Here is a 27,637-nt window from a genome sequence, read left to right as displayed (position 1 = left end):
GTTTAGATGATAGAATGCAAGCAACTGGTTTTCTGCTTGGGCAACACAAGACAAAGAGCTCCTTCTGAATACCGGGAGCATGTGAGACAGAGTGAGTGAGAAAACTGGAGAGGGAGGGAGAGAGAAAGATGGGTAACGCCACAAGATGTGGGGGCACTCGTTTAGATATCAGGATGGAGATTACTTTGATGGACTGAAGAGCTAGCGGCTGTGTGTGGGTGGAACAGGAGCTTGTTAAGGAGAAATATGACAAGTGATTATCATCATAGGTGGTTGTGATGCCCTGGTGATTAATACTAAACCCACAGGGCCAAGACCCTCTGTTAATTAGAGGAAGAGATGCCCGCCAAAGTGTCCACACAATATGGCCTATATGCTACACTATACACACTATATGATCCACTTCACTGAACCATGATAAGCAGAACCTAAGAGCACGTCCGATGTTATTGGCCGTTATTGGGTTATCACAGATGCATTAGCATCACTGTTTACTGTATGCTGGGAAAAACTGCATCAATAAATAATTTATTGATGGTATTTAAATGTTTGACATATACTTTCAGTACATTTTTATTTATAAATATGACTCACAATACTTTCAAGTCTATAATGTTTATTTTACTGTCATCTATGAATTTATTATCGAACTGTAAAACATCTTAACCCAGTCTTTATATTAGAAAATGTTTATTTTATGCGTTTAGGTGAGGAAAAAATTATACTAGACAATATATTATTGTCACAGTTGTATTATTCCCAGCTAACAATATTAGTACAGGACTCTAAAACCAGGTTTTAGTTGGGCTCTGCTAAAGAGATTAATATATACTTGTGTGTAGTAGCCAAGAGGATTCTCTTTTTGCTATCCTTAACAAGTGTTTGGGAAATGCAGACCATTTCCTCTGGCAAAACATTCCTAACATATGATACAAATGTCTGCCTTTGACGACTAAAACTTCTGAAGTTGCCTGTTTACCGGCACATCGAGGTCACATGTCAAGCATTTTCATACGATTTGTTGGAAGCTGTTTGCCCCTGCATTTCCTCTGAGTTAAGTGTGTGTCACCCACTGCAATCAACAAAGAAACTGTCTTGGAAGCATTAACCTAAAACTGTATGAAGTGCAAACTGCTTCGTGCAACAGCCAATTAAGCTGCTAAAACCTGCTTTCAGACTGGTATTGCTATGACCAGCTAATCATAAAATCAGCTCACTGAATTCACTCCGTCGTAACCTCACAGCTAGATGTCCACTTTCATCTACAATGACTGATATTTATGTAACATTTTCTTCATGCAGCAACGCATTTAACAGGTGAGACACTCATTCTCCCTTCCCTTCAATTGTTTGTATTCAACACACACACACACACACACCTGGTCATGGCTGGCTTGGAGGGTGCTCCCGGTGCCGTGGAAAGTCATTTGCACAGGGGAGAGGGTCAGATAGGTCACACAGTCCTTACCACTCTGTGCATCACTGTACTGCACCTGGAAGAGAGAACAAAGGTAGACAAACTGAGTTACCCCAAAAATAATTACAGAAAAAGATCAGTCTAAGCACAAAAAACTAAACAAAACAAAAAAAACCCAGCAAACCGAAGCCTCTCAAGTTTTCAGTGGGAATTGGTTGGCTTGAGAGTAAATCTTGCATGTCTAATTGCCATCACAGAGCATTTGCGGACAATTACCCCACACCATACAGAGATGGCAACGGAGGGGAATGAATGTAAAGATGTGTATGTGCAACCGAGGGGGGTGTCTGAGGGGGTGGTGATGACATCACTGGCGACCCCTCATCATTGAGAGGTTAACTCTGCAGGCATTCCTAAATGCTGTGCAATCAGGACTGTTATGACATGATGCTCCTCAGGGACAGTCTGCTCCTGAGATCCAAGGGCTTTGCTAATACTGCCTGCTTGTCTGCCCTACTTCTCACTGGCTCTCACTCGGTGCACATGTGTGTATTGGCATGTGCGCGTCTGTGTACATGTGCATGTGTTTTCCTGGCCTACTTATGCCCAAGACAGCTGAAGGCATCTTATTAAGTGGCACCGACAGCTAAGAGAACTGAAAGAAGACAAATATCCAGCTGATTCACAGAGACAAAGGACAGAAGGAACGAGAGAGAACATTACTGATTCAGACTGATTTTACAAGTCAACGAATGGCACATGAAAAAATAAGCATGAAGAAAGGGAGGAATATAGCTATGGACGTAAAAGAGCTTGTGGCTACATCAGTACAAACGGACTGCACTTCAAACTCGTCAGATAAGTTAGATCTAATAAAAAAGGGCTATTTCTTGGTTTCTTGGCTTGAATACCATAATCATGATGCACAAATCCATTTTACATACTTTTTTAGACCCATGCATAATTTCCATAACTGCTAATATAAAAGAAAGAAATGTTGGAAAAATATTTGTTGAATGCATATACATTGTGAGTGTTTATTTGTCTGTATGTTTTTGTTGGCTGAGGAGTTTGAAGTTTCTTTTAATCAACGGAAAACGTTTGTCACAACACAAACGTGCGTCTTTGTATGAATTTTCCTCACTGGATCAAAGCCTCATGTTGTGCAGCCTACAATTCGTTGGCTATACATGCTGAACTTGTGCGTGCGCGCACATGCATATAAGCAGCCGTATATGATCTGTGACCGAAGGCTTCCAGAGCGAGGTGTGTGTGTGTGTGTGTCACTGTAAGAGTTATGATCATATGTGGAAAAGTGCGTGTGTATTCTCCATCCGGCCAGCCGTAAAGATTTCTGTACATGAAAAAACAGAGTTATAATGTATGCAAACACACAACGATATGAACATATGTATACAGAGATATGTGATGTTGCATACACTACATGAGCAGACACACACGCTGGCGTGCATGTGCACACACACCCAATGAAGAGATGGGCCCACAGCGATAAATTGTGGAATGCTATCTGTTATGTGTATGAATGATGAATGTAGTAAAGTGAGCCGTGGAAAAAGCCTTCTCTGACAAGTTAATCTCTAATAAATTTTCCAGACTCCAACATTAAGGAGAGACAGAAAGAAAGGGGAGGGAAAAAAAGAGGAGGGGAGCGTTTTAGGGGTAAGAACATAATTGTTTTGTAACAAGGAATTTGAAAATCTATACAGCGAACTGGAAATACAGCTTCTTCTACAATCTGAATTCAAACGCTTCGTGAAGAAATACAAGACTGTGCTCTGAATATGAATGTCTGTATGTCTGTGCATGTGTGTAATTGTCTAGTATATTGGCATTGAGGCCTGTGGTTGGAGGCCTGTGATGTATGGTGTAATCATGCTGTCTGTACGGCAGACACTTCAGTCCAGTTCATCTATTGCGAGCTTTCAGGGCTCCAGCTGAGGGTGAGGCCCCTTGATGGCGCTGGAGGAAACTAACTGAGTCTCTCATTGTAAAGAGATATACGCTCACATATATCAAATTTCTAATCATTTCCAGCCTCTCCCATTGACTGCATGAGTGCACATGCAAGTGTGTATTATCAGTTGATTATACACACTTGCCACCTTACGGTCAAAGTATGTTTTCCTGAGAGATCCTAACAGATCCCTCACAGAAGGTAAAGCTTGTGCAACCAAATAACAATGAGAGTAATTCATTATTAAATAAACTGAGTTACTAAATTCAGTCATTTCATACAAAATACATGTTTTTAAACAAGTTCAATGCCTATGTTGCATATATGTTTTTCCTGACAGATTTCTTTCTGAGAAATCAGGAGGATGTTTCTCTACAAACTATTAACTTATTGTAATCCGACCACTGATCCTTTTGCTGTATTTTAAATATCAATTCACTCTTGTAGCTTCTGCTCAAATATATATTACCCTGAATGAACAGGGACACTGAGTCCCACGTTCCTTGGGATTCCTTTCTGAATCTCCTCGTCAAGCTTCCTCCACATTTCAGACATTTTACCTGCAAACATCTTAACACCTACTTGATGTTTTCCACTGGATGAACTCTAATCACTTTTGTGATTTCTTAACCTTCCCTCTAGTGTCTTCATGAGGTCAAATTGCTAATTGGTCCAATATCTGGATTATGAACACATGCCCACAGAGCTCCGTTTCTCATCAGCCTCGGCTATACTTGGTGTTTAGTGCTAATGAGCAAATGTTTGGATTCTATACTGAGATATTGTGTCTGCTAAATATCAACATGTTAGCATGCTGATTTTAGTATTGTTTCAAAGTATAGACTCACAGAGCCACTAGCAAGACAATAGACTCTCCTTTCAGATACAACGTGACAACTACTGCGCACTGAAACCTGTTATTTCCAAAGGCCTGCACGGCACCATGCTAGCTTTTTTGCTGCGTATAGCAAAGCAGTGTGAGCACCACAACAAACTATGTGCTTAAGTTTTTCTTTTGTCTCTTACAGACCTTAAACTGGGTCTAGAAAAAAATAGTTTCAAGTCAATTTGTACGACATGATATTGGACTGTGAATATAAACATTATTGACCGACAAACACCAGACAAATTCTGCATAAAACAGCAAATCTGGCAGCTCACCAAACATCACCTGGAGGTCTTACTTTCTTGGTGGCTTGTTGATAAAACAAACAAATTTTCTTCATTGCTTTGGGGATTTTCCATCGACTCTGACGTGCAGGCAGGAAAGAGAGTTGCCTGATGTGCCAGCATCAAAGAACAATGAATCATCTCATCTGCGATGATTTGGCGGAAACTGAAATAACGAGCAACAAACTTAAAAACAAACCGTCTATTCTCCCATCCAGGCTGTCTGGTTTGAGTGCATGTTTGTATGCATCTGTGAGTGCATGCATTCTAAACAGGCCTAACTAATCATCCCAGGTCCCAACTCAGAAAACAGCCTCTAATCCACTTCCTTTAGAGACAAAGAAGCAGGAGAGTTACGCAAGGCCTGCGACTGATCGGCGGCATTAATATGGAACGACCTCTGACATCTGCCTTCTAAAGCTGGATGGCTTCTCTCCAAATGCTTCTCTTCGTTTCGACAAACATGAACATACAAACTCTAAAAAAACAAACAAACAAACAACTGCAGTCATAGCATTAACGCAGCATGCTGACATCTATGTCAAAAGCACACATGTGCACACCTTCAGACACAACACCCAAAGACAACACAAACGCAGGCAAAATACTTGCACAGATACAGGTGCAAATGTCTATATGCTGTCAAGGTATTTGTCAAAACAAATACTTATTGGGTATGTTTTTGTATTACTCCAGTCAAAGCCACAGAACACAAGCACTGCAGGACTTAATAAGATTAAAGCCGAGTGATGGAAATAAGATTTGCATTCCACTAAAATAAACAAGCCATCTGAGCTGAGCAACGCTGCTATTGTTGGCGAGAAGCAATTAGAGGGCCACGGCGAGCCACTTCAGTGGGGACCTCAGGGGTTAAGAGTGTTTAAAGCACACTGTTAATATACTTTTCACTTCTACTGGCAGGAGGTTCAGGGCAAACAGAGTTGCCTCTCTTAAAACTTTGAGAGCCCTTTGCCCCTAAAAAAAAGTCCTTCTTTGTTCTAAGAAAGCCAGCTCATTATTGAAAATTCCCAAAATAGACTTTCTAAAGAAAGAAGAAAGAATAAGTAACCACCCCCACTCTGAAAAAAAGAAAAAAACAAACAAACAACAAAACACTGTGCATTCCAGTTACTCAGTAAGTATGTATAATAATAGATTTAACACAGTCAGAAAGCTGTTAGTTATGCTGAATGGATTCTATTATTTTTAAGGCATAATAAGAAGGACAGCAGTTAAAATGATGACTGATGATGAACCAGATACACAACTGTAGCACAGTACAAGCTGCCAAATCTTAGTCTATTTAAAATATTTTAGCCTGACTGTAGTTGTTACTTGCTTCTATCTAGACAGAGTGGTGCAAGTTATAAAAAGGTGATTAGGTAGCAGGAGTGATAGTGGTTACTTGTAACATTGCTGTCATTACCCACTTGTTTCTTCAACAAAGGAAAAAGATGACTACATGTATTATAAATAAGAAAAGGTTTTATGTCTCTTTTTATCTATAAAGGCTGCTTCTTTGGCTTGATCCACCTGCTCCTCCAAATGTCTTTTTCATTGTAATTCTAAATGACATTTCTATGTGTTTAGTGCAATTTTAAGGAAATTGCTCAACACTTTGGAAAATACTTCCTTGGCAAGAGAAAGGTGAGAAACTTGATATCACTCTCATATCTGTGGATTGAAAAGAAAGCCATCAGCCAATGAAAGCTTAGCATTAAGACTGGAAGCACTTATGAGTCTGTTCAAAGAACCAGAAAATAACTACCAGCCAATCTAGCAGCCCATCTAAGACTCAACAATGAACATGTTGTATGTTGTTTATTTAATTTTTCATAAACAAAGTGCTAAAAACTGTAATTTGTTGTTTTTACCTGGGTATGCGCCAGACAATGTCTTTGGTTGAGGCTGTGACTTCTATAATCCTGGACGTTTCTGTGAGCTTGACAACTTAAGTGGATTTATTTACCTTTTAGACTCTTCCAGGCTTGCTGTTTCTACAGCGATAAATAATGTGCAGATAATGAAGAGAACTGCTTGGACTCCAAACTAAGTGCCAGGTCAACACACCCTCCATCTCCCCATGCTGGGACTGTGCTGGCACACAGCTGCTATCACTGCCTCGTGTTGAGAACTACATGAAATATGATCAATACTATCAAAATACAAAGAACAAAAGCGTGGAGAAAAAAAAAAAAGAGATCACGCTTCATATACGACTTTGCAATATGCTGTGCTGGCACTTGAGGGTATTTGATTTAAAAGTTTGCAAATGGGCTTGATTGTGGTGCAAAAACATCATCACTCAGTTTTGCCAAACACACACAGACACAGGCATACGCACCAACACGCACACAGAGGGCCACCATGTAAGCAGAGAGACTGTGCGCCAAGCCAGCACGGCATTAACAGCCTGATTTATACCACCGACAAAACTTGTTTTCGAAGATCGCTCTTCACACAAATATGCCGCAGAGCGCAGCTGGAAGACATCACGCTGCCGCAGAAATCAAATGTGGAGGGATTAGCCATCCCGAAATGTATTTTCTAACGTAAATCCCAAAGTAAACAGAGAGTGGAGGAATGACACTGTGACAAGGAAGTTGGAAACAAACTGTTAGAGCCTTTGAACGTTTCTACCAGATCAGGCGTTTGATGTTGATACAGAGACATGGGAGTCAGCAGAGGAGATCAGGAGTGGAGGAGAAAAGGAGCATGGAGGTGGAGGAGCAGAGGGCAGAAACTGCCAGGCAGGTTAAAAGGTGTAGTCGGCACCATCTGAAGAGGTTTCTCTACACAGCCAAAGAAGGAAAAGGAGAGAGAGAAGAACAAACAACGTGAAAGTGTGAGAAATCCTGGGAACTGCACTGAATGGATTTCAACACCAGCCACCCGCCAAGGATAGTGTTTTCATTAACATGGGATTTCCAACATAGAAGTTCTGATTCCCGCACAGCAAAGAGTCCCGGGCCCTCCCTTTTCCCTAAATCCATCTCCCACGTTAAGCCTGTCATGGCTAGATAACATAACTCGGCTGATCGCTATCTCTGCTGTGTTATTGCATTTGGATTTAGCAGGTGGACAGAACTGATAGATACAGTAGATACCATTCAGCTTACTCCCAGACACAACCTGGGGTGTTACAGCAAAGTATGCTGATCTCTGATGGCCATAGCAAGAGGATATTAACAATTTCTACAACACTGCAATATCCTGTGTGGTGAAGAGTTAACATCTGACCCCTAACTTTTTGGCACCTTCAGAGTCACAGATAAGAATGATTTTGCACTCATTGAGAGACTCCACTTCACAAGCACTCAAATAACACAAAGTAGTTTATCAGTGTTGCTTCATGCAGGTCATCAAAACACTACAGGCTGGTTAAATTCTCTGCCACAATGCACAAAGTGGTTCTGTCACGTTTTCCATTTGCACAACCAGAGTATAGCCTCAGGATGGGTGTAATTTCTAATTCATGCTGAAAGAAGGTGCTGCATTCACTGCACATGCCAGTTACTGGGAAATATGGCTTACTGTATTATGTGCAGCAAAAATAATGAGATGCGTACTGACTGTTCTTTGTCATATGCTTTTTATGCAATTTTTTTTTTTTTTTTTTAAACAAGGGTTCATGTAATCTATATACGGTGTAACCATAAGGCAGGGTGACTCTATGAGATTGGATTTAATTCGCCTTCATAGCGGGCATGATTTAAAGCAACCTCGTAACTTCTGAAAGAACACATTCTTTGTCTCACAGATAAAAAGTTTATCTATCTTCATTACCAATAAATAGCTACAGTGACCTCTGTTCAGCCAAACTTACATACCTAAGTTTGTTGTCTGGCTTTAAGATTTGGGTTTCCACATTGCGATGCCTGTTTTATGTTCCTGTTATGAACTAACTACTGTGCGTCGCTTTGGATGAGAGCAAGATTTACGGCTGAGGTGATACACAGATGTAAACAGATTAGGTGCACTCGTCCAAAACATAAATAAAATGATGAAATGTGAGATACACACAGCGGGCTGAAAATCTCTGTTCTGAACCAAAGATAAACCAAGATTATCTTTAAAAATGAGTAAACAAAACGCAACAGGATGCACACAAGTTTACCACTGAAGGAACTGGGAACAGAAGACACAGCTTCCCCACTCGTCGCCTCCAATGTCTGAGCAGTCATTCTCAGTATTGGTCCACAAATAAAGGCAGTATGTGATCACACACACATAAAAGACACACACACACACACACACACACACACACACACACAGGTCTTTCATCCACACTTCCTTTCTTTCTGTCCCTTTCACTCCCCTCTTCTTCATTAAGTCGCTCAACCACTAAAATCCCTCCAACTCTGTCATTCTGCTTTCAGACGTGGACAAACTGAACGAGCGGCTCTGATAAACGCTCCAGTCTTCCAAGAACCAAACATTTTATTGGAAAAGCGCATGCAGACCGGTGTAAGAATGAAAGAGAATAGATCGACTCTGCAGAAACAGATTTGTCTAAGTCCAGTTCAATTTCCATCAGTCGTTGATTTTCTTTATAAAAAATCTCCTGCTCACTTCAAAGGGAGGCAACAGTTAATAATGTGAAGCCTGAAGTCTGTGATGACTCTATTAAGTAATGTGACGGCAGAGTAAATGGGCAGCTGGTGACTGCAATGCCAGGGTCAAGCCCTTCAAGGTCTTCAAACTTCACAAACGGCAAGAGAAATTAGAGTGAGTAAACCTGTGACGGGAAGACGGAAGAAACTGGAACAGATGAAGTGACTGTGATGAGAAAGAGATGAAGAAAGACAGCAAAGTGAGAGATGGGGATATAGCGAAAGAGGAAGAATCTGTTACGTGGCTCTTAGTCAGTACTTCATCCGTGGTCCATGTGTTGTCTATTACCTCCTGCTTCTTTGTTTCTGCCCTACTTCCAGCACACATACCCATCGTGCCAACAACAAGCCAGCCAAATTAATAGGAAATACGCATGGACGCGCACACCCACACCCACACACACACACACACACTGGAGTAAGCGCCAGCATCCTTGCTCCAATCTGGCGTGAGTACAACACACTGTTGCTTATCCAGTCACAGCTTCCACCAGAGGCTATTTTCCAATCAAACCAAAAGAGGGGCTTAGCAGGTAGGCCCGGGCCTTTGTCTGTGGAGCTGGATGGATGAAACAGACACTATGAGAATGTCTTGGTTTCTTTAATCCAGTGTTGGGCAGTCACTGTAATCCGCTCACTTGGATAACATAATTACATTACAAAAACGTTACTAATCAGACAAGGAGATTATTATCAAATTACTTAAAAGAAATTACTTTGATCTGAGCACTTGTCTGGTGTCGAGTGTGGGTGAGAGAAAGCCGGCTTGACACAAAGCGGTGCTTTACGTGTGTAAGTGCATTTACTGGCAAAAAACATTTGAAATTTGTGGTGGTTTAACCCACAAAAACACACAAGAATATATAAGCCTTAAAAGGTCTCCCTGACAAAGTTTTTTCATCAACCAGAGGGTCTCATTACAAACCCACATGACATGAAACATTCGCTCAATAGAACACATATTGTCTGCACGTCTCAATTACAGCCTGATTTCCTCGCTTAAGAAACACGCACACGGAAATACGCGATTGATGCTTATGTGCGTATTTACTCAGACCAGCACATGCAAAAACGCACAGACAAAGAACATTCTTATATTTATGTGATACGGGTTGCGGGTTGAGAACGACAAGGACTTACACTGCACTCACGGGCTTAGCCCAGCTCTTCCAATTCCACTAAACAGAACCTGCTGTGTGTGCATGTGTGCATATGTACGAGTGTGTTTGGGCTTGGCCAGGCAGCAGAGCTCTCTCAGGTTACACACACACAGGAAGGCTCAGAGCAATAACAAAGGCCTTTCAAAGGAACCCTCAGCAGGTTAAGATAAAATGTTTTCGCTCAAACTGATAAAAAGCATCTGCAGCTTAAATGAACAGGCGCTGGTATCAGTGGCATGGTATGCACCCCAGATCAGCCGGCACTGATGGAAACGGACACTGGACAGTCTTCTCTTTTGCACACACGCAGAGTGCTAACAGTAAGTGTGTGTTTCTGTTCAGTGTGTGTCCAGTCTGGTAATGACAGAAGCACCTGTGAGGTTTAGTTCCAGCTCTAAATCTATGACCTGCCAATAACATCCACAGCGAGAAACAGAAAACGGATAGTGTGCTATCAAGCAGTTCCTCTCTCTCGGGTCTTCACACGAGCCCATTTGCTCTCATCTTTAGAGAAACAGAGTGACGCCCTCCTTCTTGGAAACTGGTATCATGCACATGAGCATGTTTTGATACAGAAAGCCTGCATTCCCCTGTGTGGAGAGGTTTCAAGTTGTGTGTGTATGTGTTCTTATATTTATGCATGGTCGCGCTAACATCTGTGCTGCCACTTTAGCATGCGTGCATACTGCATGACTATACTGCAGGGTGTCTAATACTAGTTTAAATTATTATATATATTATAGTTTTATAACCTAATTGATGGCAGTTAAAATGAAATACAAGCCCACATTTCACAAATGAAATAAATGTGAAATGTGAAACATTTGTATGCCTGTCAGAGTGGAGGCGTCCTCGATGGGGCTTTTATCCAGAAGAAACAAAGCATCAACACAGTGCAATATGCAAAACTGAACTTCCTTACATGAAACTTTGGATTTATCACAACTAAAATCTCACTTTCTTAATTTTCTATCATATCTTTTACAGTTCTGGTAACACCATTAGTATTAAGTCCAATGGGGTAAGAAACACAAGCAGTCATACGATCCGAGCAGTGTTAAACTAAATGTGATGCTACAACCTTATGGATCTGGAGCTAACTTTCAGTTAGCGCATCCGCCTCCTTGCATCTCACCTGGAAGCCCTGGATGCGTGCCAGGTAGTCCAGCTGCTGTGCAGGCTGCACTGAGACGCTGCAGGCCAGGGCTGGGTTCTTCCCCTTCATTGACAGGGAGGCGTCGGCTGTGGGTGACTGACCGTTAAGCAGCAGCTCCCTGGCCATCGTCGCAGTTGGGCTGGGTGAGGAGGCTGACCCGCTGTAGTATGGAGGATGTCCTGGGGGCAGAGGAGCAGAACAGGACCCCATGTCTTTGGATGCCATGTAGTTGATGGAGCCGGCACTGCTTCCGCCGGAGCCCGGAGCGCTGCTTCCCTGTTTTCTGCTGGCCTCCATTTCCTGGTAGACGTCAGGGCTGAGGTGGAGCAGACCTTTCTGGGCTGTAGGGGTCAAGGAAGAGCGGAGAGGATGGTTGGAGGATGAGATTGAAATGATGAGGAGAGGAGGAGAGAAAAGGAGGAACAAAATAAGGGTTGAATGAATCAAGGAGAGGGGGTGGACGATGAGACAAAGATGGAATGGGGATAAATAGTATTGATGCATGGATAAGGTCACATGGTTTATAAAAGAGCAGAAAGGGACAAAGATGGGAGATTGAAGGAGAGAGAAAAGAGAAAAAGACTTATTATGGCTCTCTTTATGAACTGCTGAAATGATCTGCATACACATTCCTCTGTCATTCACTAACAGACAATAACAGGGTTAACAGGGTGTGTATACGCATGTGTGTGTGTGTGCATAAACGAGCGCATTGGCTCCCAAACTGGCATTCCATTACCTAACGTAGATGAGAGTTTCATGTGGTTTGGCACCTCTGAGCACTATCAAAGTGTTTGCTGGGAAACGCACACAGCCTCTTTCTTCCTCACTGTCAAACACAAACATGCAGACACAAACGTAGCATCTACCAATATCAACAGAGAGGCTCTGACTTCATCACTGATGGGAAACAGCTCTGTCAGCTAACCAGCATCCTGTCTCACTTACAATGCCTCTTCAAACGCAGACCCAAGAGAATCTCGGAAGCAGGTTCTGTCTCAGATCGGGTTCTTGTGAGAATATTTCAGTGGCTCTGGGAAACGTCCGAAGCAATTTGGAGCTGGGAGGCAAGGCACTTCTGACCAACTTTTTGATCCAGATATGCTGTGGTTCTAGCCAGCTGAGCACAACAGCACTCCAAGACTATGTTCCGATCCAGACTGTTTGGATAAATCTCATTCGTTTATGTTGGCTTCATGCACTCTGACATCACTGTGCCGAAATGGTCGTGACAGGTGGAAGGAGGAAACACAGACAGGAATGACGCTCAGTACTTTCGTCACTGTGTGGCTGCGGCTAAAGTGAGACGCAGAAATGAGATGTGAAAGAAGAAGAAGAAGAAAAGATGTGAAGGGCCAGAAAAGATAAAAAGAGAAGGATGAGCTGGGAGTCAGATCAGATGGAAGGGGAGGTGGGGATGAGTGGATGTGAAAACCATGCGGAGCCTCCGAAGCCCAGCCAAGGTCACCAGAGACAGGAAGACCAGCTGTGTGTGAGTTTGTGTGTCTCAGTGTGCATGTCTGTGTGTGGTTGTTTGTGTGTGTGTACAGACCAACAGCTGGGAGAAAGCGCTGGAGTGAGCCCATGACTGACAGGCCACTTCCTGTTTGAGTTAACATTACCATCGCACACTGATACACACATACAAAGACCGACACTGTCGTGCACTTGGTCTAAGGTTTCTGGGAACCTGCAGACAGCATTTCCCATTCTGAACAATGAATTTTGCGCTCCTTTCCAGAGAAACAGAGAAGCTGAAGGAAACAGCAATGAAATCCAGGACTTATTACTCATTACTCATACTACAACAAACTGCCCCATGCCAGCAATGACACAACTGTTCAGTTCCCCTCCCCCCCGATCATGATGACAACTTTAATTTAAACTCATGCAAGTAAAACTCACAGGCCTGTGCATTCTAAATGTATCACAAAAAATGTAAGCCAACATGACATCAGCTGTGGACAAAGAATATTGTAGTGGTGTTGGCTGGAAAAAGACAGTGAATGCAATCCATGTGAGTGCGTGTAATTGTCTGCTGAAGTGTGTGTGGGCGTGCCTGTGAGGATGTTTGCATGTTTGCATGTGATTGAAGCTGGTGTCAGCTGATGCCGAGCAAGAGCGTGACAGCAAGAGAAAGACCAAGAGCGGGAAAAAGGAGGAGAGACAGTGAAAGTGAATAAGTATGAGTTACGGAGTGTGCATGACGATGTTGGGCAAAGATTGTGAAATTGTGTACATGAAGCAGGAGCAATTTAGAGAGAGGGCAGAGCAGGGGAGAGGCACGGCGAGGCTGAGAAGTGGGGAAGGAAAGAGTAAGCGAGACTGAGTGTTTGTGGTGCAAGTTTGAAGCAGTTTTTGGAGGGGTCCCACCCAGACTCGGCGTCCGGTGGGCCAGGGGAGCGCTGGAGGGAAGCCAGAGCCAAGCATGAGACTGATCGAAAACAGATAGGGCCGGAGCCCGCCGCTATAAATCACCACGGTGGAGCAAGACCCTCGCATAGTTCACACATGCACACAACCCACAGACACACATCAACACACACACACACACACACACACAAATATGCACAGCAGGAAATGAAATGTGGCAACTCTAGTGAAAAGCCCTGCTGCAATACCCATGGGAATAGAAGGGAGAAAAATCACTCTCTTTCTACTTCTTTTTCTTCTTATTTCTTTTTACACTCCCTTTCTGTCTGAGCCAGCCTGTGTGTTGTAGTCATGCATCCCACAGCTCACGCAGGACAAAGGACACAACCACACACTTCAATACAAACACATATACAAAGTCTGCTCGTGGGTGCTTGAGAGGTGTGTGTGTGTGTTTTGTGTGCAGAAGAGCAAGATGGGCAAGACAGAGCCACAAGTGAACAGCCCGTCACACATTTACCTATTTTCTTCTAATTTTGCTTCGCACTGTGTAAGAGAATCTTTACTGCTGTTGTTCCAAGCAGCGGCGGAGTCCGCCTTTCCTGTGCAGGATTTAAATCACAAACCCACAGCAATGGATCCACTAAACAAAGAAGACAAAAGCTGAAAGATGCATGCAATTCTCATAATGTGGAAGACAACACTCGATCATGAGTTCAGCAGTATTGTGTTGGGTGATGCTGTCGACAAAGTGACGTTAAAGATCCTACCGGCCCCGCAGTTTGTTTGGGAACACTGTACACAGATGAATGTATTGTGACAACCGAACAGCAGACTCCACGAAGGCCATATTCAATTAAATGAGATTTCTTTATTGTTTCTTTTACAATGAAGAAATTTCATTTAATTGAATTTCTTCATTGTTTCTTTTACAACTCCATGAGGACAATGCTTTTTGGACCACTAAGGGGATAATGATAACTTTGAGAATAAAAATTACCTAGAAAACCACCTAGAGGTTTTACGGTTGGCTTGATCACTTTCATATTCATTCGTTAATTACTTTGAGTTTGATGTTCAGCTTCAGATTTATGTATTTATTACTTTGACTGAGATGTTCAGTTCAACAGTCATCCAGTTTCTGATCAAGATCGTTCATTGATTAAGCAGTCATTAGCTTTTTCCTGCTATAGACAATCATTATCATATCGACCTTTGAAAATCCACTCTACCTGCTGACCTCTTAGTGAGAAGTCAATCCACTGGAGGTCCGTAAAAACAAGACTGTCAGCTGGTACTGACTTGACTTCCTTAACATTTAGCTATGAAACAGCTCCTGTAATTCAACAGTTGTTAAGCCTGTCAAGAGCTGAAAGTCTAAATATCCACTGGAAGAAGCAATTAGCTGCAAACTTTGATTGCACAGAAATGATTCAAGACCTAAAACTACAGCTTTTCTGGTTAAAAAAAAGAAAAAAGAAAAAAGAAAAAAAGCACTTCAGAAACTGCTATTCTCACTGTTTATCACGTAAAAAGATGTTACAGTAATTCTGATGCCAGGGAGTTTGTTTTTACCGAGTATGCTGCAATCCTGCAAACTGATTTATTTATTGCCACTTCTGTTCAATAAACTGCAGAGTCAATCAAAACAACAGACAAAACAGAAACATCTTCCATTCAGCAATCACTGACACACACAGAAAACTGAGACCAGCTGCATCTGTTTGAATGAGTTGTAAATGGTGTTTATGCAATAAACATTATTCAGACATTAGCGTCGTGTGAGTGTTGTGCGGTCTGGGCAACTTTAAAGAGGTAATTAGCAGACAGTTAAGCCTCATGCTGAGTGTGAGATAAACTATGAGCGGGAATGGCACAAGACCAGAGGCTTGCTGCAAGCCAACGATAGGAATAGACTTCGTTTCCCGAGGGGCTCTGCTCCGGAGGTATTGGGCAATTCCTGGAGCTTAGGCTACCATAGAAACCACAAACACCAAAACAGATTATCCAAGAGAGCAACCATCTATCTATGAACACAATTTAGATGATATATCTTTCAGAAAATTGGACTAAAGCACACATATGAGTGCTGTATAAATTGTGGCAGGGACTGAGTTCTCATCTGGATTCTGTAAATCGAATCTGAGGAATCAGTGCACCAACACAAAAAGTCGGAGTGATCAGTCTTACCAGTCTGCTTTGTACTTTTCAACATGAGAAAGCTGAAACATCACATTTTTTCTCCTCTCCAGAATGAAGCTGGATACCCAATGTCAGGGCACTGCAGCCCTGCCAAAAACCTCCATTAGGGCCCAGTGACGACAGCACATTCAGCTCTAATAAGGCTATCTGTTTGTTTTCCACTCTGCTGCTCCACATCTCACAGACTGTTCATTTGTCCCCTAAACTGCTCTTTCTCAAGCTGCTGGCATTTACTTTGCTGGCATCCAGAGCGAGACTGCTTGCAGGGTGTCCTTTTATCAAGATGGGACATCACAACAAATCAAGCTCAGATATGCACGTAAATCTGCTTAAGCAAAAGCATGACTATGAATTCCCTGCATTTCTACACCTGTAATAAATATTAACTTACCTAACTCCCACACCATATGGAATAAAGGGAAAAATAACGCCGCTGCCTGAGTCTGGAGACCAGGAAACTGAAAATAGAATGTCAAGTCTTGAAATAGCATTCCACTTTGTTGAGAAGAATGTGTTTTCTTTATTTTTATTTTGATTAAAGACAAGACAGCCAACTTAACAACAGACAGAGCTGATGGAGACCAGCTGTTTCCTGCAAAATTGCATCCTTACGCTTCTTAGTCCCATCCTATGCCCCTATATAAACGAGATGCCCTCTGCATAAATCATGTCATGAACAGTATTTTGAGTTGCTCTACAGTTAAAAATGTCCATAGGTTGAGGATTTTTTTTTAGTTTTTCCAAATGAGGTGATGACGCAGGAGGCTGCCTTCACCATGTCTGCTATAATCTGGTTTCATCTCTGACAGACGAACAGAAGGAAGGCTGACGTGCTGATGTTTAGCAGGTATAATGTCAACCGTGTTCACCATCCTAGTTTAGCGTGTTAGCATGCTATCATGTGCTACAAGCAAAGTACAGTTGAGGCTGTCATCATCTTTTTTTTGGAGGGGGGGGGGGGGCACATTTCATGGCAAACTCATCGAATAGCTGTCAAGATGTTTCACAACAAAAACCCAAAAATGTCAACCTCTTGATGATACTAAAGGAAAGTCAGGCGATCAACAAAAACAATAGCATTCATTCTCTCGGGACTGTGGATGTTTGTACCAAATTCCATGGCAGCCTGACTAACAGCTGTCAGCGTTTCACACTGAACCTAACTGATGGACCTACTGACCCAAATCATGTGTCAAGAACTGCAGAATTAAAAACAGTGAGAAACTATTCGAAGGGGAAATGAAACATATTGCCACATACGACACACAGTGCTTAAAATACAGTAATACTTCCAATGGGTTAATATGAGCTTTCTTTGTTGCTGTGTTTATAAAGATGACTAAGATGTCTCAAAGCGCCAGTACTGTTTCATGAGCTCTTTAACTTATTTGGTCTACAGCTGGTATGTGAAAGAGAGACACAGCTAAGTGCGATTTAGCTTTCTTTGTATATGTCCTCATATCATATCATCATATCCTGGCTCCTCATTTTGTGTCTGCGTCTACAGGATTATGGGTATGTGTGTGTGCATCTGCACTCCAGTGTGCTTGTGTGTTAATCCTGAGTGAAAGACTTTTTTGCACAGGAAAGCAGTGAGGGGACTCCCCGAAGGGCCCCACTTTGCCAGCCCTGAGAGCCTGTGTGAATGAGCCTGAATTCGCAGGCTCCCCACGAGGACGCACGGCCGATTAAGCTGACAGTCAGGAGCCCATTGACCAGTCACAGAGATTAAACGCCGGGCCATCTCGGCAACTAAAACCACCTGCGGGATGGAGGGAGCGATAGAGAGTTGGAGAGGAGGAGTAGAAGGAAATGGACAGAGACACAGGGAGACGTGCCGATACTCACTGTTACTTGTCGCTTCGGTAAATGACGCCTTTTGTCCATTCCAGCCTTTGTTGTCCATCTGTAGTGATGTGGAGAGAGGGAGAGAACAGGGAGGTAAGAGAGATGTAGATTCTTGAACAGACAGCTTCTTCACGCATGTCAGACGAGTTCCTTCCTACTGTTTAGGCCACAAAGGGACGAATGCTCACAGGAGGGGATGCTTACGGAGCCTAGTGTCTGTCTAGGCCAGCTACTTCATTGGAGGGGGGGGGCTTGTCAGTGATTGGTAACTAAAAAAAAGGCTCCTATTCAGTGTGTTACTTCTGCTGTGGTATGAGTGTCTGCCCACACAAGCACACACAGCCACAGTCAAGTGTGTGTGAAACTGAAATACAAAACATTTCTGATATGTGTGACATGGCTATTAACAAATGTGGGGTGCGTTTGTTTTAAACACCCCACACCTCATGTCTCTTCATGTTTCTGCACAGATCACCCCACAGTCCCACGGTGGGAAATGTAGTGCAGCAGAACTCCATACAGAAGGGGTGGCAGGGAAGGAGGCGAGAGAGCTACAGAGAGACAACCTTTCACGCAATGTTTAATCATTCCATAGAACTTAAGATTGTCTGAGGATCTAGTGAGAAGTAGGCCGTCCAGGTAATTCTTTCAAGTAATGCTTTGAGAGAAGTCAGGCCAATGCACAGCCTCGAATCAGCCAATCTGTTATGTCTAAATATTCTGCCTTGAGCATAACCAGAAAGGTCTCACCTCTTTCCAGGAGTTCCAGTTTCACAGTGAGACTGCTTATTACTAGTACAGCAGAGTCTCATTAATCTGAAACCTTAGACTTCAAAACACAGTGGTTTATAGGGCTAACAATAACGCATGCCGTGATGCAAAAACACATTTGATAACTTGTACAACAACTGACATTTCAACACATGTATCATAGGCAATTTCAGCATAGAGTGTTGAACACTTAAGATTTGGAAATTTGTCAGAGGTAACTACACAACAGACCAAAGTGATTAATGCCAGAGCTTAACTATTTAGTATGAGGACGAAGGCAAAGGGAAATACTGACTGACTGCAAGCTGGGTTGTGGTGTTTCAGGAGAAATCTCAAAGTCATTCTGATAAGAGCAATGTGTCATCCTTTAGCTCAATGGCGTTGCTGTCTGAATAAGATATATGCAGTGGCACATATCTAACTAATGAGCTGTCCTGGGAGCGGTGAATATTCTACAAAAGCCCGGTTATGTAACATCTTCTCTTTCTGAATCTGCTCCCCTGAGCTTTAAAACCAATGAGGTGAATAAAGATGATGGAGATCAATGATTGCTTGCAAAACACGTTTGGTTCAGAGGAGCTGAACAGGTTGCGTAATAGGGTCAGCAGCACTGGAACTCGTGATAAATGTGAGAATCCACTGCGTATCAGTGCATCATTCTTGAAGTCTGCACAGTGCGGTACAGAGATAGTGTACAGACAAAACTGGAGCGCTGCAAAGACTTTCTTTATGTAATCCCTTAGTATATAACTGTACACACACCCTGCTGCTAGCGTGGCTGGAATACTCATTGCACAGCATCTTATTTACATCTCAAGTGTGTGTGTGTGTGTGTGTGTGTGTGTTTCTGCATTTCTAGAAAGAATCAGGATCAACAATCATTGTTTTAAACACGTGACAACATGTCAATCACGAGATATCAACGCCCCAAAGCCGACCGTGCTTTATCGTCTATTTGGCTTTGAATGAAACTGTAATTTAAAAACTGAACATTGTGCTGTTTTGGTCAAGACCTGAAACTGACAACTAAGTCCATCAACTAAATTTCTTTCTGCAACCACTGGGGTCACCCCCTGCTGGCCACGAGAGAGAATGCGGATTTAAGGAATCACTTTTCAAACCTGGAAGCTCCGCCTACACTTTTGTCAGTTTGAAGTCAGTGTGCTGATTTCCAGTAGTTGTGCATCTACAAGTACGATAACCATGCTCCTTCCTAATCACTAATAAAGATAATTATAATCTGCAGTCCTGTAATCATCAAGCAATTTTTCCCTCAGTAGAGCACAGACAGATTATACAAACTATGTACACGTACAGTAATCAGGCACTAAAATAAATCCACAGAGCGGCAGACATGTATATAAACAGGCTATGAAATATGCGAGTTAGTGTAAGCAAGAGAAGTAAAGTTTGTACCTCGGTGGGGTTCTGAGGGACTGTGGAGGCCTTGTATCCCAGCTGCAGGAGCATCGCCTCGGCTGCATTTCGCTTGGCCACCTTCTTGTTGGGTCCTGTTCCTGTAGCAACCTCATTATTCACCTTCACCTGCACGCGCAAGGATGCAAACAGACACACACACACGTATGAGTTTAAAACATCCTGAATCTTTTCAGATTTACAACAACTTAGGACTGTAGAGAAACATCCTGTGCTGATGAATCACTGGGTGAATCCCTGAAAACAATATTAAATGCACTTTTCTCATGGCTTTCCCCTTCTTGTCACACTTTTAAGCAGAAAAACACTTTTGGGACGAGTCAGCCGTGCAATTTACATCTCAGCAAAAAGGCTCCCAGTGAAGTGTTTGTTTTTCAGTGATCCCAAAACATTAAATCTGTCTACACATAATGTAAGCAGATATTTCCAAGAGAATATCAGACGCCGCTATGTTATGCAAACAGACAATTACACTCTACAAATAACATTGTGGGAGCCAAAGCCTGTGAACAGTGAGGCCTCAGTGCACTTACTCAAAGTGGTTTGACGTGCTCGCTAAGCGTTCGTCTCAATGCATCAAGTAGGCCACAATGTAGAACGAGAAGGAAAGTCTCAATAAATTACCAAACTGCTGAAATAAACACAATCACAAATTAAAGATGACCACCCACTCAAAGTCATGCGGCACTTTTTCTGTAACTAGTGAAGGGTTCAGCAAAAAAGATGAAAAAACAGAGACTCATTTTAGCTCTGCTGCTTACCCCGGGAAACAGTGTGGAAATTTTAGAAGAGTGAGTGGACTACACAAAAGGAACATACATATACACACACACACGCACACACACACACTCGCAGGGTCTAATGTGTGTATCAAAGAGGCATGGAGAATAGGTTTGGGGCTGAATTACGGTACTGCCTGATGCTAAGGGAAGCTCTGTTCTTCTTATGAAAGAAGAGGATTAAGGAAAGAGAAACAAAGAGCGAGGGCTTGACTGAGAAGGATGGACACAGAAAGACGAGAAGGAGGAGTGAAACAAAAAGAACTGCAGTTAAATTGTTGCGCATAAATTAAAATGGACAGCGGCAGTGTTGCTAATTGCTTGTTGGGACCTGGGGTTGCAGATACACACAGATTGTAACACCAACAACCAAAGGAAAAGAAACTAATTAAGTAACCAAATCTAAAAATTGAAAAATACAATCAGCACATTCAGTGTACCCGCACAACATAACCCGACTACTCTGAGCAGCTCAATATAAGCAACAGTTTCGCTGATGCAGTAATGTGGTTTGCAATAAGCTGATTTCTAATGAAGCTTGACTTTTCTGATTAAAGCATGATTGAAATCAAATTAAACAGCAATCAAATGTAATTTTTTGGTTATTTAGTGGGATGTTTTTCTCACCGTATTCTGTGGCAGTTTCTATTAAAAAACAGACCAAGACTAAGAGTAGACCTTAACCAGTAATGAACTCACTGACAGAACTTCCTAACTTGTCTTCCTGCTGACTAATAATCTTTTTGATGCATGTCCTGAGACACCTCCAGCAAACTGGTGCTGTAACTATGGTATCTGATGAGATCCCGTCCTCCTTACAAAGTTCTTCTATTTACTGGATTAGTGGTGGACAACAAATCTTCCATAACTTCCATTAAAGGTTGTTGATACAGTAAGACCAACACATTTTACCATGTTAATCAATGCTGGTTCCTAACTGCATAGACCAGAGTCTAAGATCTAATATCAGAAGACAATCAGCCTGCATTCTTTATGAACAACAACACTCTGAAATTGCACATTAATAGCATTAAAAAGTTGGCTTCTCCACCAAGGAAAACAGGGCTATAAAGATGGCGGTTCATCTATTCCAAGCTGTACGTGCAGGCTATAAAAATAATGAACAGAACTTATCAAGATGGAACAGAGAGAAAGATAGGAGCAAGAGGAGAAAGAGAATGTCCAATTAAATTAAATTAAATCAGCAAAAAGAGAGTACATGCTGCACCACCGGATAACAGAAAGGAAAGGTCAAACTTTTTGGAACTTCAAAGAACAACTATTAGTCCAGAGATAACACAGTTCTGGACTGTTCTTAAGCTTAAGGGTGTTTTCACACCTGTGGTTGGGTTCATTTGATCCGGACCAAGGGAAACCTCGAATTACTGTCTCTCAGGTTGTAGTTTACATGCAAGTCTGTTCAGATTCATATGATATACTGTGCACAGTGACTGACAGAGGCCTTCATCGCATGACAAAACTCAATATTACTTAAAGTAATGAGCTTCTGGTGGACTACAGCATTTCAAATATTGGAAAGGACTAAACATGAGGACATACAGACCAACAGGAAACTTGTGGACTGAACAGTTTTAGCATCCTGCATCATCAGCACCATTCAGCATCACTAGGACCCACATGGTGAAATTAAACTGTGGTAGCACTTCAGTGCTTCTGTTGTGCACACTGTGTTTATATTCTTTGGTGTCACAAAGAGCTCACGAGCAAATAACTGATTATAAGCGATATTAGTATTAACAGGCTGCAAGTAAGCCACATGTTATGAGTAATGACTAACATGTAGCGATAGGAGGAAAATGAGACATGTTGCACAGTAATGGTCTTATTACTTTGGGATTCCTCTGACACACTTGAATAAACTGACAAAAGTACACGGAACAGCTACAACCTAAGAATTAACAGATTTCAACTTATTAATTAGCGAATTAATAGCTGCACTGATTTCACAATCAGGAGAAGGATTTATTAGTAGTTCTTGATATTATGCTAAAATCATATCGGATTTGCTTTCACACCACTAACAAACCATTTCAGAGTCTGACTGGAAGCCGCTTGTTTTGTCCCACATCTCTGGGCAACTGCTGTGTTCGCAAAGACAAACCAGTCTTTGTAAAGAGACGCTCTCAGTTTGAACACAACAGCTCAAACCAAGCCAGGCGTAAATAGTCTCTAAACTGCCTCAGGGTTTGTCAATTTAATGCTCGTTTGCAGGACTGGATTGGGACTACCCACATGACTGAAATAGAAAACCAAGTCCATCCATTTACAGAGCACCTTCTCAAGCACACTCCTCATCCCGCAAAGCATGCACGCATCCTTTGATTTAACCATCTCGCCGTATCCACACAGGAGGCGTTTCAGCCATGTTTTACTCTCAACATTGCAGTGATTGTTGGGTTCTGAGAGCTGCCAATATGCTGGTGACTTACACTCAATTCTACACTCAAACACACCCTGTGTAGTGACAGACAGAGCTGGAGACAGTGTTAGAGTAAAATTCATAATAAGCACTTCCAGTGTATACATAACCCTCATCTGTTCACCCTCCTTCTCCCACTTCATTTAGACTATACTCTACTACCTAAAACTTAATCCCCTGTACAGACGCAATGTTTTTGTAGCAGCACATTTGAAATGTCACAAATATGAGAAACTGCACAAACAATAAGAAACAAAAGCATTGTCTACCTGCATGATGAACTCCCGGCGTCGGGGCATCCCTCTTTCAGAGAGCAGCAGGTACTCTGGCTCCTTCTCCTTCTTGGCCTGCTGGATCTGGGCCAGGCGGCTGATCGGGTTCATGCCCTGGCCATAGTCTGGTCCCGTCTGGGAGGAAAAGAGGAGACACACGATGGTCCACTCCAATTCTCACATTCATTTACTGACTTATCACAGTCGTATCCACTTGTCTACTGAGATACTATTTTTTTTAATTTTTTTTGTAATATATATACAATAGTATATTATTATGGATACTCATTTACTTTCCAGAGCATAAAGAAAAGGAAGTGAGTCATTTGCAATGGCTAGATGCAAAAGACAAGGACCCAAGAAACAAAATATCTCATGATATCACATTTCACACACTTTTTGGATGTCAGTGGCGCTGATGCTATTAATATGAAAAATTCCTGTGTCAATGTTTACCCATTGTGCAGTCAAGTATTTCAAATGGAGAGAATGAATAATTCTGCCCTGCTAAATGTATCATGTCTGCCAATAGCAACACACTGAGACAACAGCGACATGTCTCAAAGTTGCTCTGTATAACGTGAATATTTGAAATCACAGAATGTTTCTACAGCCAGCTGCAGTACCTTAAGGATGGTCTTGGTACGTTTTTTGTAGTGTGTCTTGGGTTTCTCCACAGCGGGGACGAAAGGCAGCTTCTTCAGGTCCTGCAGGATGGACAGAGCGGCACGCTTCTTGGACAGCTTCTTGCTGTTGCCCTCGCCCTCAGCGGAGAACTCCCCCACAGTGACACGGGTCAGGAAGCTTTTCATGTGTGGCGGGCCGCTCTCTTTCAACACCTGAAGTTGGAAAAGGACACAGGACGGACGGGTTGGAAATGAGGAACTTTGGTAGATGACACAATTAAACTCGTACCACCTTTGCCACTCGGGCAAACATACAGATGAGTACAGAAGACAGAAAGAAAAATGGAATGAATGTGAATCTGAGTGTTTTTGTCATGCATGATATGTGCAAGGGAGTGAGTGTGTGCAGCGCACTGTGTAAGCAGCCACACCAGGTGGTCCAAAACATCTGTTCTCGATGGTCACAGCACTACCCACCCATATGCGCATGTGTTACTCATATACAAAACACACACACACACGTACAAGCACACATGAGGAGGAACATGTTCCTAGATGACAGTCTCTAGTGTTGAGGGCTCAGTTTCCTTCCTCTAGCCTCTGGTCACCTGGGAGACCTAAAACAAACACCGGCTGGCGTTAGGTCATGCTTCTGCAATCACATCTACTTCCTGTGAAGTCCAAGAACAGTGTGTGAGCGTGTGTATGTGTGTAGCAGGTGGGGTTTTCTCCAGCCTTATTTAGGAAAACACACTGGAGCAGGAAGAATTAGGTTTCACACACTTACCGAGTCCAACAGTACATGTTCGGCTAATGGGGACGCCTTTTTCAAGTCATAGATCACCGACTTCCTCCCTCACTCTCCCTCCAGCTGTAGCTGCTGTCTGTAAATGTTTCTTTGCACTTTCTCAAACTTCCCTACCCGACTCTCGCTCTCTCTCTCTTTCCTGCCCTCCTTTATTTGAGCTCAATTTGCGGTGCAGACAGCACAAATTGTAGCAATCAGGTGCAATCTAGAAACAGTTAATTTGAACCCAGTGACCGATAAAACTGATTAAACTGATAAGCGGAACGCTTGAGCATTCCTCAAATGCTTCACACGTCAACACAGGCTAATACCAGACCTCGAAGAGAACAAAAGATAATGTGTGCACACCCCTCCTTCTGTAGTGCGTAACTGTACCCAGACAAATTAGTGTATTGTTCGATAAGTACGCTCAAATGACAATGCAAGTCTGGTGCATGAAAGGCAAACAAAGGTAAAAGCCAATTACTAAATGGTCAGAAATGGATAAAACAGACAGAAAACTATAAAACAACACCCACAACTCCTACAACAAAGACAATACAAATCATCTACTCCATCCTAGCTATTCGTAGTCAAGTAACTGCAGGACAGTCCTGTTAACATGGCTGACACTGGCCCTGTGTTCGCTGTCAGTGTACCTGTTAGCCTGTCAGCACTCCTGCACAATAACTTTAAGTATACATGAGAAAGCCTTGGAGCACTAGCTGTCCAATGCAACAGCCAAGCTCTGTCCTACCCGGGGGATGTGTTCTGGTATGGGTCATCACCAGAAAAGGGAAATGTAACATGGCAGCTTCTTGTACATTACACCATTCAATGAGACGAGATGCATCCCATTTCAGAACTTTTTCCACCAGTCGATGGAGTTTATGATGATGCTACATGTAACTGGCCACCGGTCAGCTGAGATTATGTGACATGTCAGAAAATAAATTCAAGCTGCAGATGTAACTAGTGTGTCAGATGCCACTGTAGTGTAGGATGGGGTGTGCAGGACAGGAAGGATCTTCAGCTGTCTTCAGTTCTGTAGCTGTACTCCCTTAATCGCTCATTCAAGCTTTCTTTCTTGGTGTCCATCACAGGCTCTTCTAAACATGTGTAACTCTTCAGTTTGTGTGGTTGAGCAATATGGTAAGCTGACCGAGAAATAAACATATTTGCGTCCTGGTGGGTAACCACAACGTTCTCAGTTTGATACAGACCATGAACTTCTGTTACACGTCATTGTTTGTCAGGCAACCAGCTCAAGTTACTGGTCCCAGCCAAGAAAAAGCCCGGCGCTTAAAACCTTTTAGATTACAGTCAAAAAACTGCAAAGCGGTCAAGTGGCGATTTAATTATGTTTTTTAACCATGAAAGAAAGGAATGACATTCATATTCAATAATCTTTGTAACATAATTCACTCTTTCATTTCAAACCAAAATTTACAGTAATAAATGGTCAAGACGTGCTTGGGTTTTTAAGCTGTCTCCTTTCATTTCTGCTTACCCAAAACACTCACAACCACAACACAGTGATAGACTGAAAGTGATGAAGTGTTGCATTGATAAGGTTCACTTGTGCTTTCTTAAGCAAACACATGCAGTCACTGACAGGAGGCAAAATAATCAGATGTGTCCTGTGCAGGTATATGGTACAGTCCACAAAGAGCAAAGAGACAAAGTGTGAATGCGTGCACACATGTCACACACCCTTGGCCCAGGACGGCGGCAGACGAGCTGCAGTCAGTCTCCTGGCAGACGGCACGGGATCTGTGCCACACCGATGGGATTTCAGCACTTCCATTCATTTACACGCATAGCCCCACACACACACACACACAGATATATGCAAACAAACACACAAACATATCCGTCTACCACCTAATGAGACAAGGATCAGGTTGTGCACAGGAGATGCTTGGTAATTCAAGGTTGATTTTTTTTTCCCCAAACACCCTTCTCCTCTTGTCTCTTCATCTCATCTTTTCTCTAACATGGGAGGCCTTCTCTCCGGCTTCTCATAGCGACATCAATACCCTGGGCAGTGTCAGGATCTGTGCATGCGAGACCTCAGGTACTCTGAAGAACAGGCTATGGGAGCAGGGTAGGACAATGGAGGGGACTGGTAGAAGGAAGAAAGGCTCTTTTGTGACGAGCAGTGGATGGACAAGCCCCGAGGGAAGCTTCTTCTTGTAAGATGGGTGGTTCTTGGCCCAGACCCTCTTCTCTTGTGTCCTCCTTGGAAAGGGAGCCTCTGATCCAACACACAAGCTGTGATTTATAGATTGGTTCCTCTTTGATGCTGACATCTGTTTGATATTGCCTGACGGGGGGATTAAATGAGCCAACTGGCTCTCAGGGTGGCGACGACCCTCATCGTTGCAGAGGGATGGGAAAGCAGACACTCGCTAGCAGTGACTCACGGGTAATTTCATGCCGCAGTGAGGGCAGGGATGAGGGGATGTGAAAACATGGCTGCTGTGAAAGGCGTTCACATATGAGATGACCATTACGGTTTTGTGTAGGGTGCATGAATAACTGCATGCACGTGTGCAAGTTGAAAGAGTTCGACATTTCTTCTCAGTGCGTCAAAGAAGACATGGTAAAG

The 27,637-nt window shown here is 42.7% G+C and overlaps 1 protein-coding gene across 4 annotated transcripts in view; it reads right to left on the bottom strand.

Moving 5' to 3' along the window:
- stau2 (staufen double-stranded RNA binding protein 2) overlaps positions 1 to 27,637 on the bottom strand; it is a 76,793-nt gene that overhangs the window by 24,528 nt on the left and 24,628 nt on the right. For all 4 annotated transcript variants that reach the window (XM_046371903.1, XM_046371902.1, XM_046371905.1 and 1 more), the window contains exons 8-13: positions 24,240 to 24,452; positions 23,611 to 23,748; positions 20,102 to 20,230; positions 17,915 to 17,972; positions 11,471 to 11,832; positions 1,380 to 1,493 (exon numbers count right to left, since the gene is read on the bottom strand). In XM_046371903.1, coding sequence (XP_046227859.1) covers positions 1,380 to 1,493; positions 11,471 to 11,832; positions 17,915 to 17,972; positions 20,102 to 20,230; positions 23,611 to 23,748; positions 24,240 to 24,452 — 1,014 coding nt within the window. The remainder of the gene's footprint in view (positions 1 to 1,379; positions 1,494 to 11,470; positions 11,833 to 17,914; positions 17,973 to 20,101; positions 20,231 to 23,610; positions 23,749 to 24,239; positions 24,453 to 27,637) is intronic.

Source organism: Scatophagus argus, chromosome 18, assembly GCF_020382885.2.
Source record: "Scatophagus argus isolate fScaArg1 chromosome 18, fScaArg1.pri, whole genome shotgun sequence".
Taxonomy (NCBI): Eukaryota; Metazoa; Chordata; class Actinopteri; family Scatophagidae; genus Scatophagus; species Scatophagus argus.
This window is presented reverse-complemented; position numbering and strand designations above follow the sequence as displayed.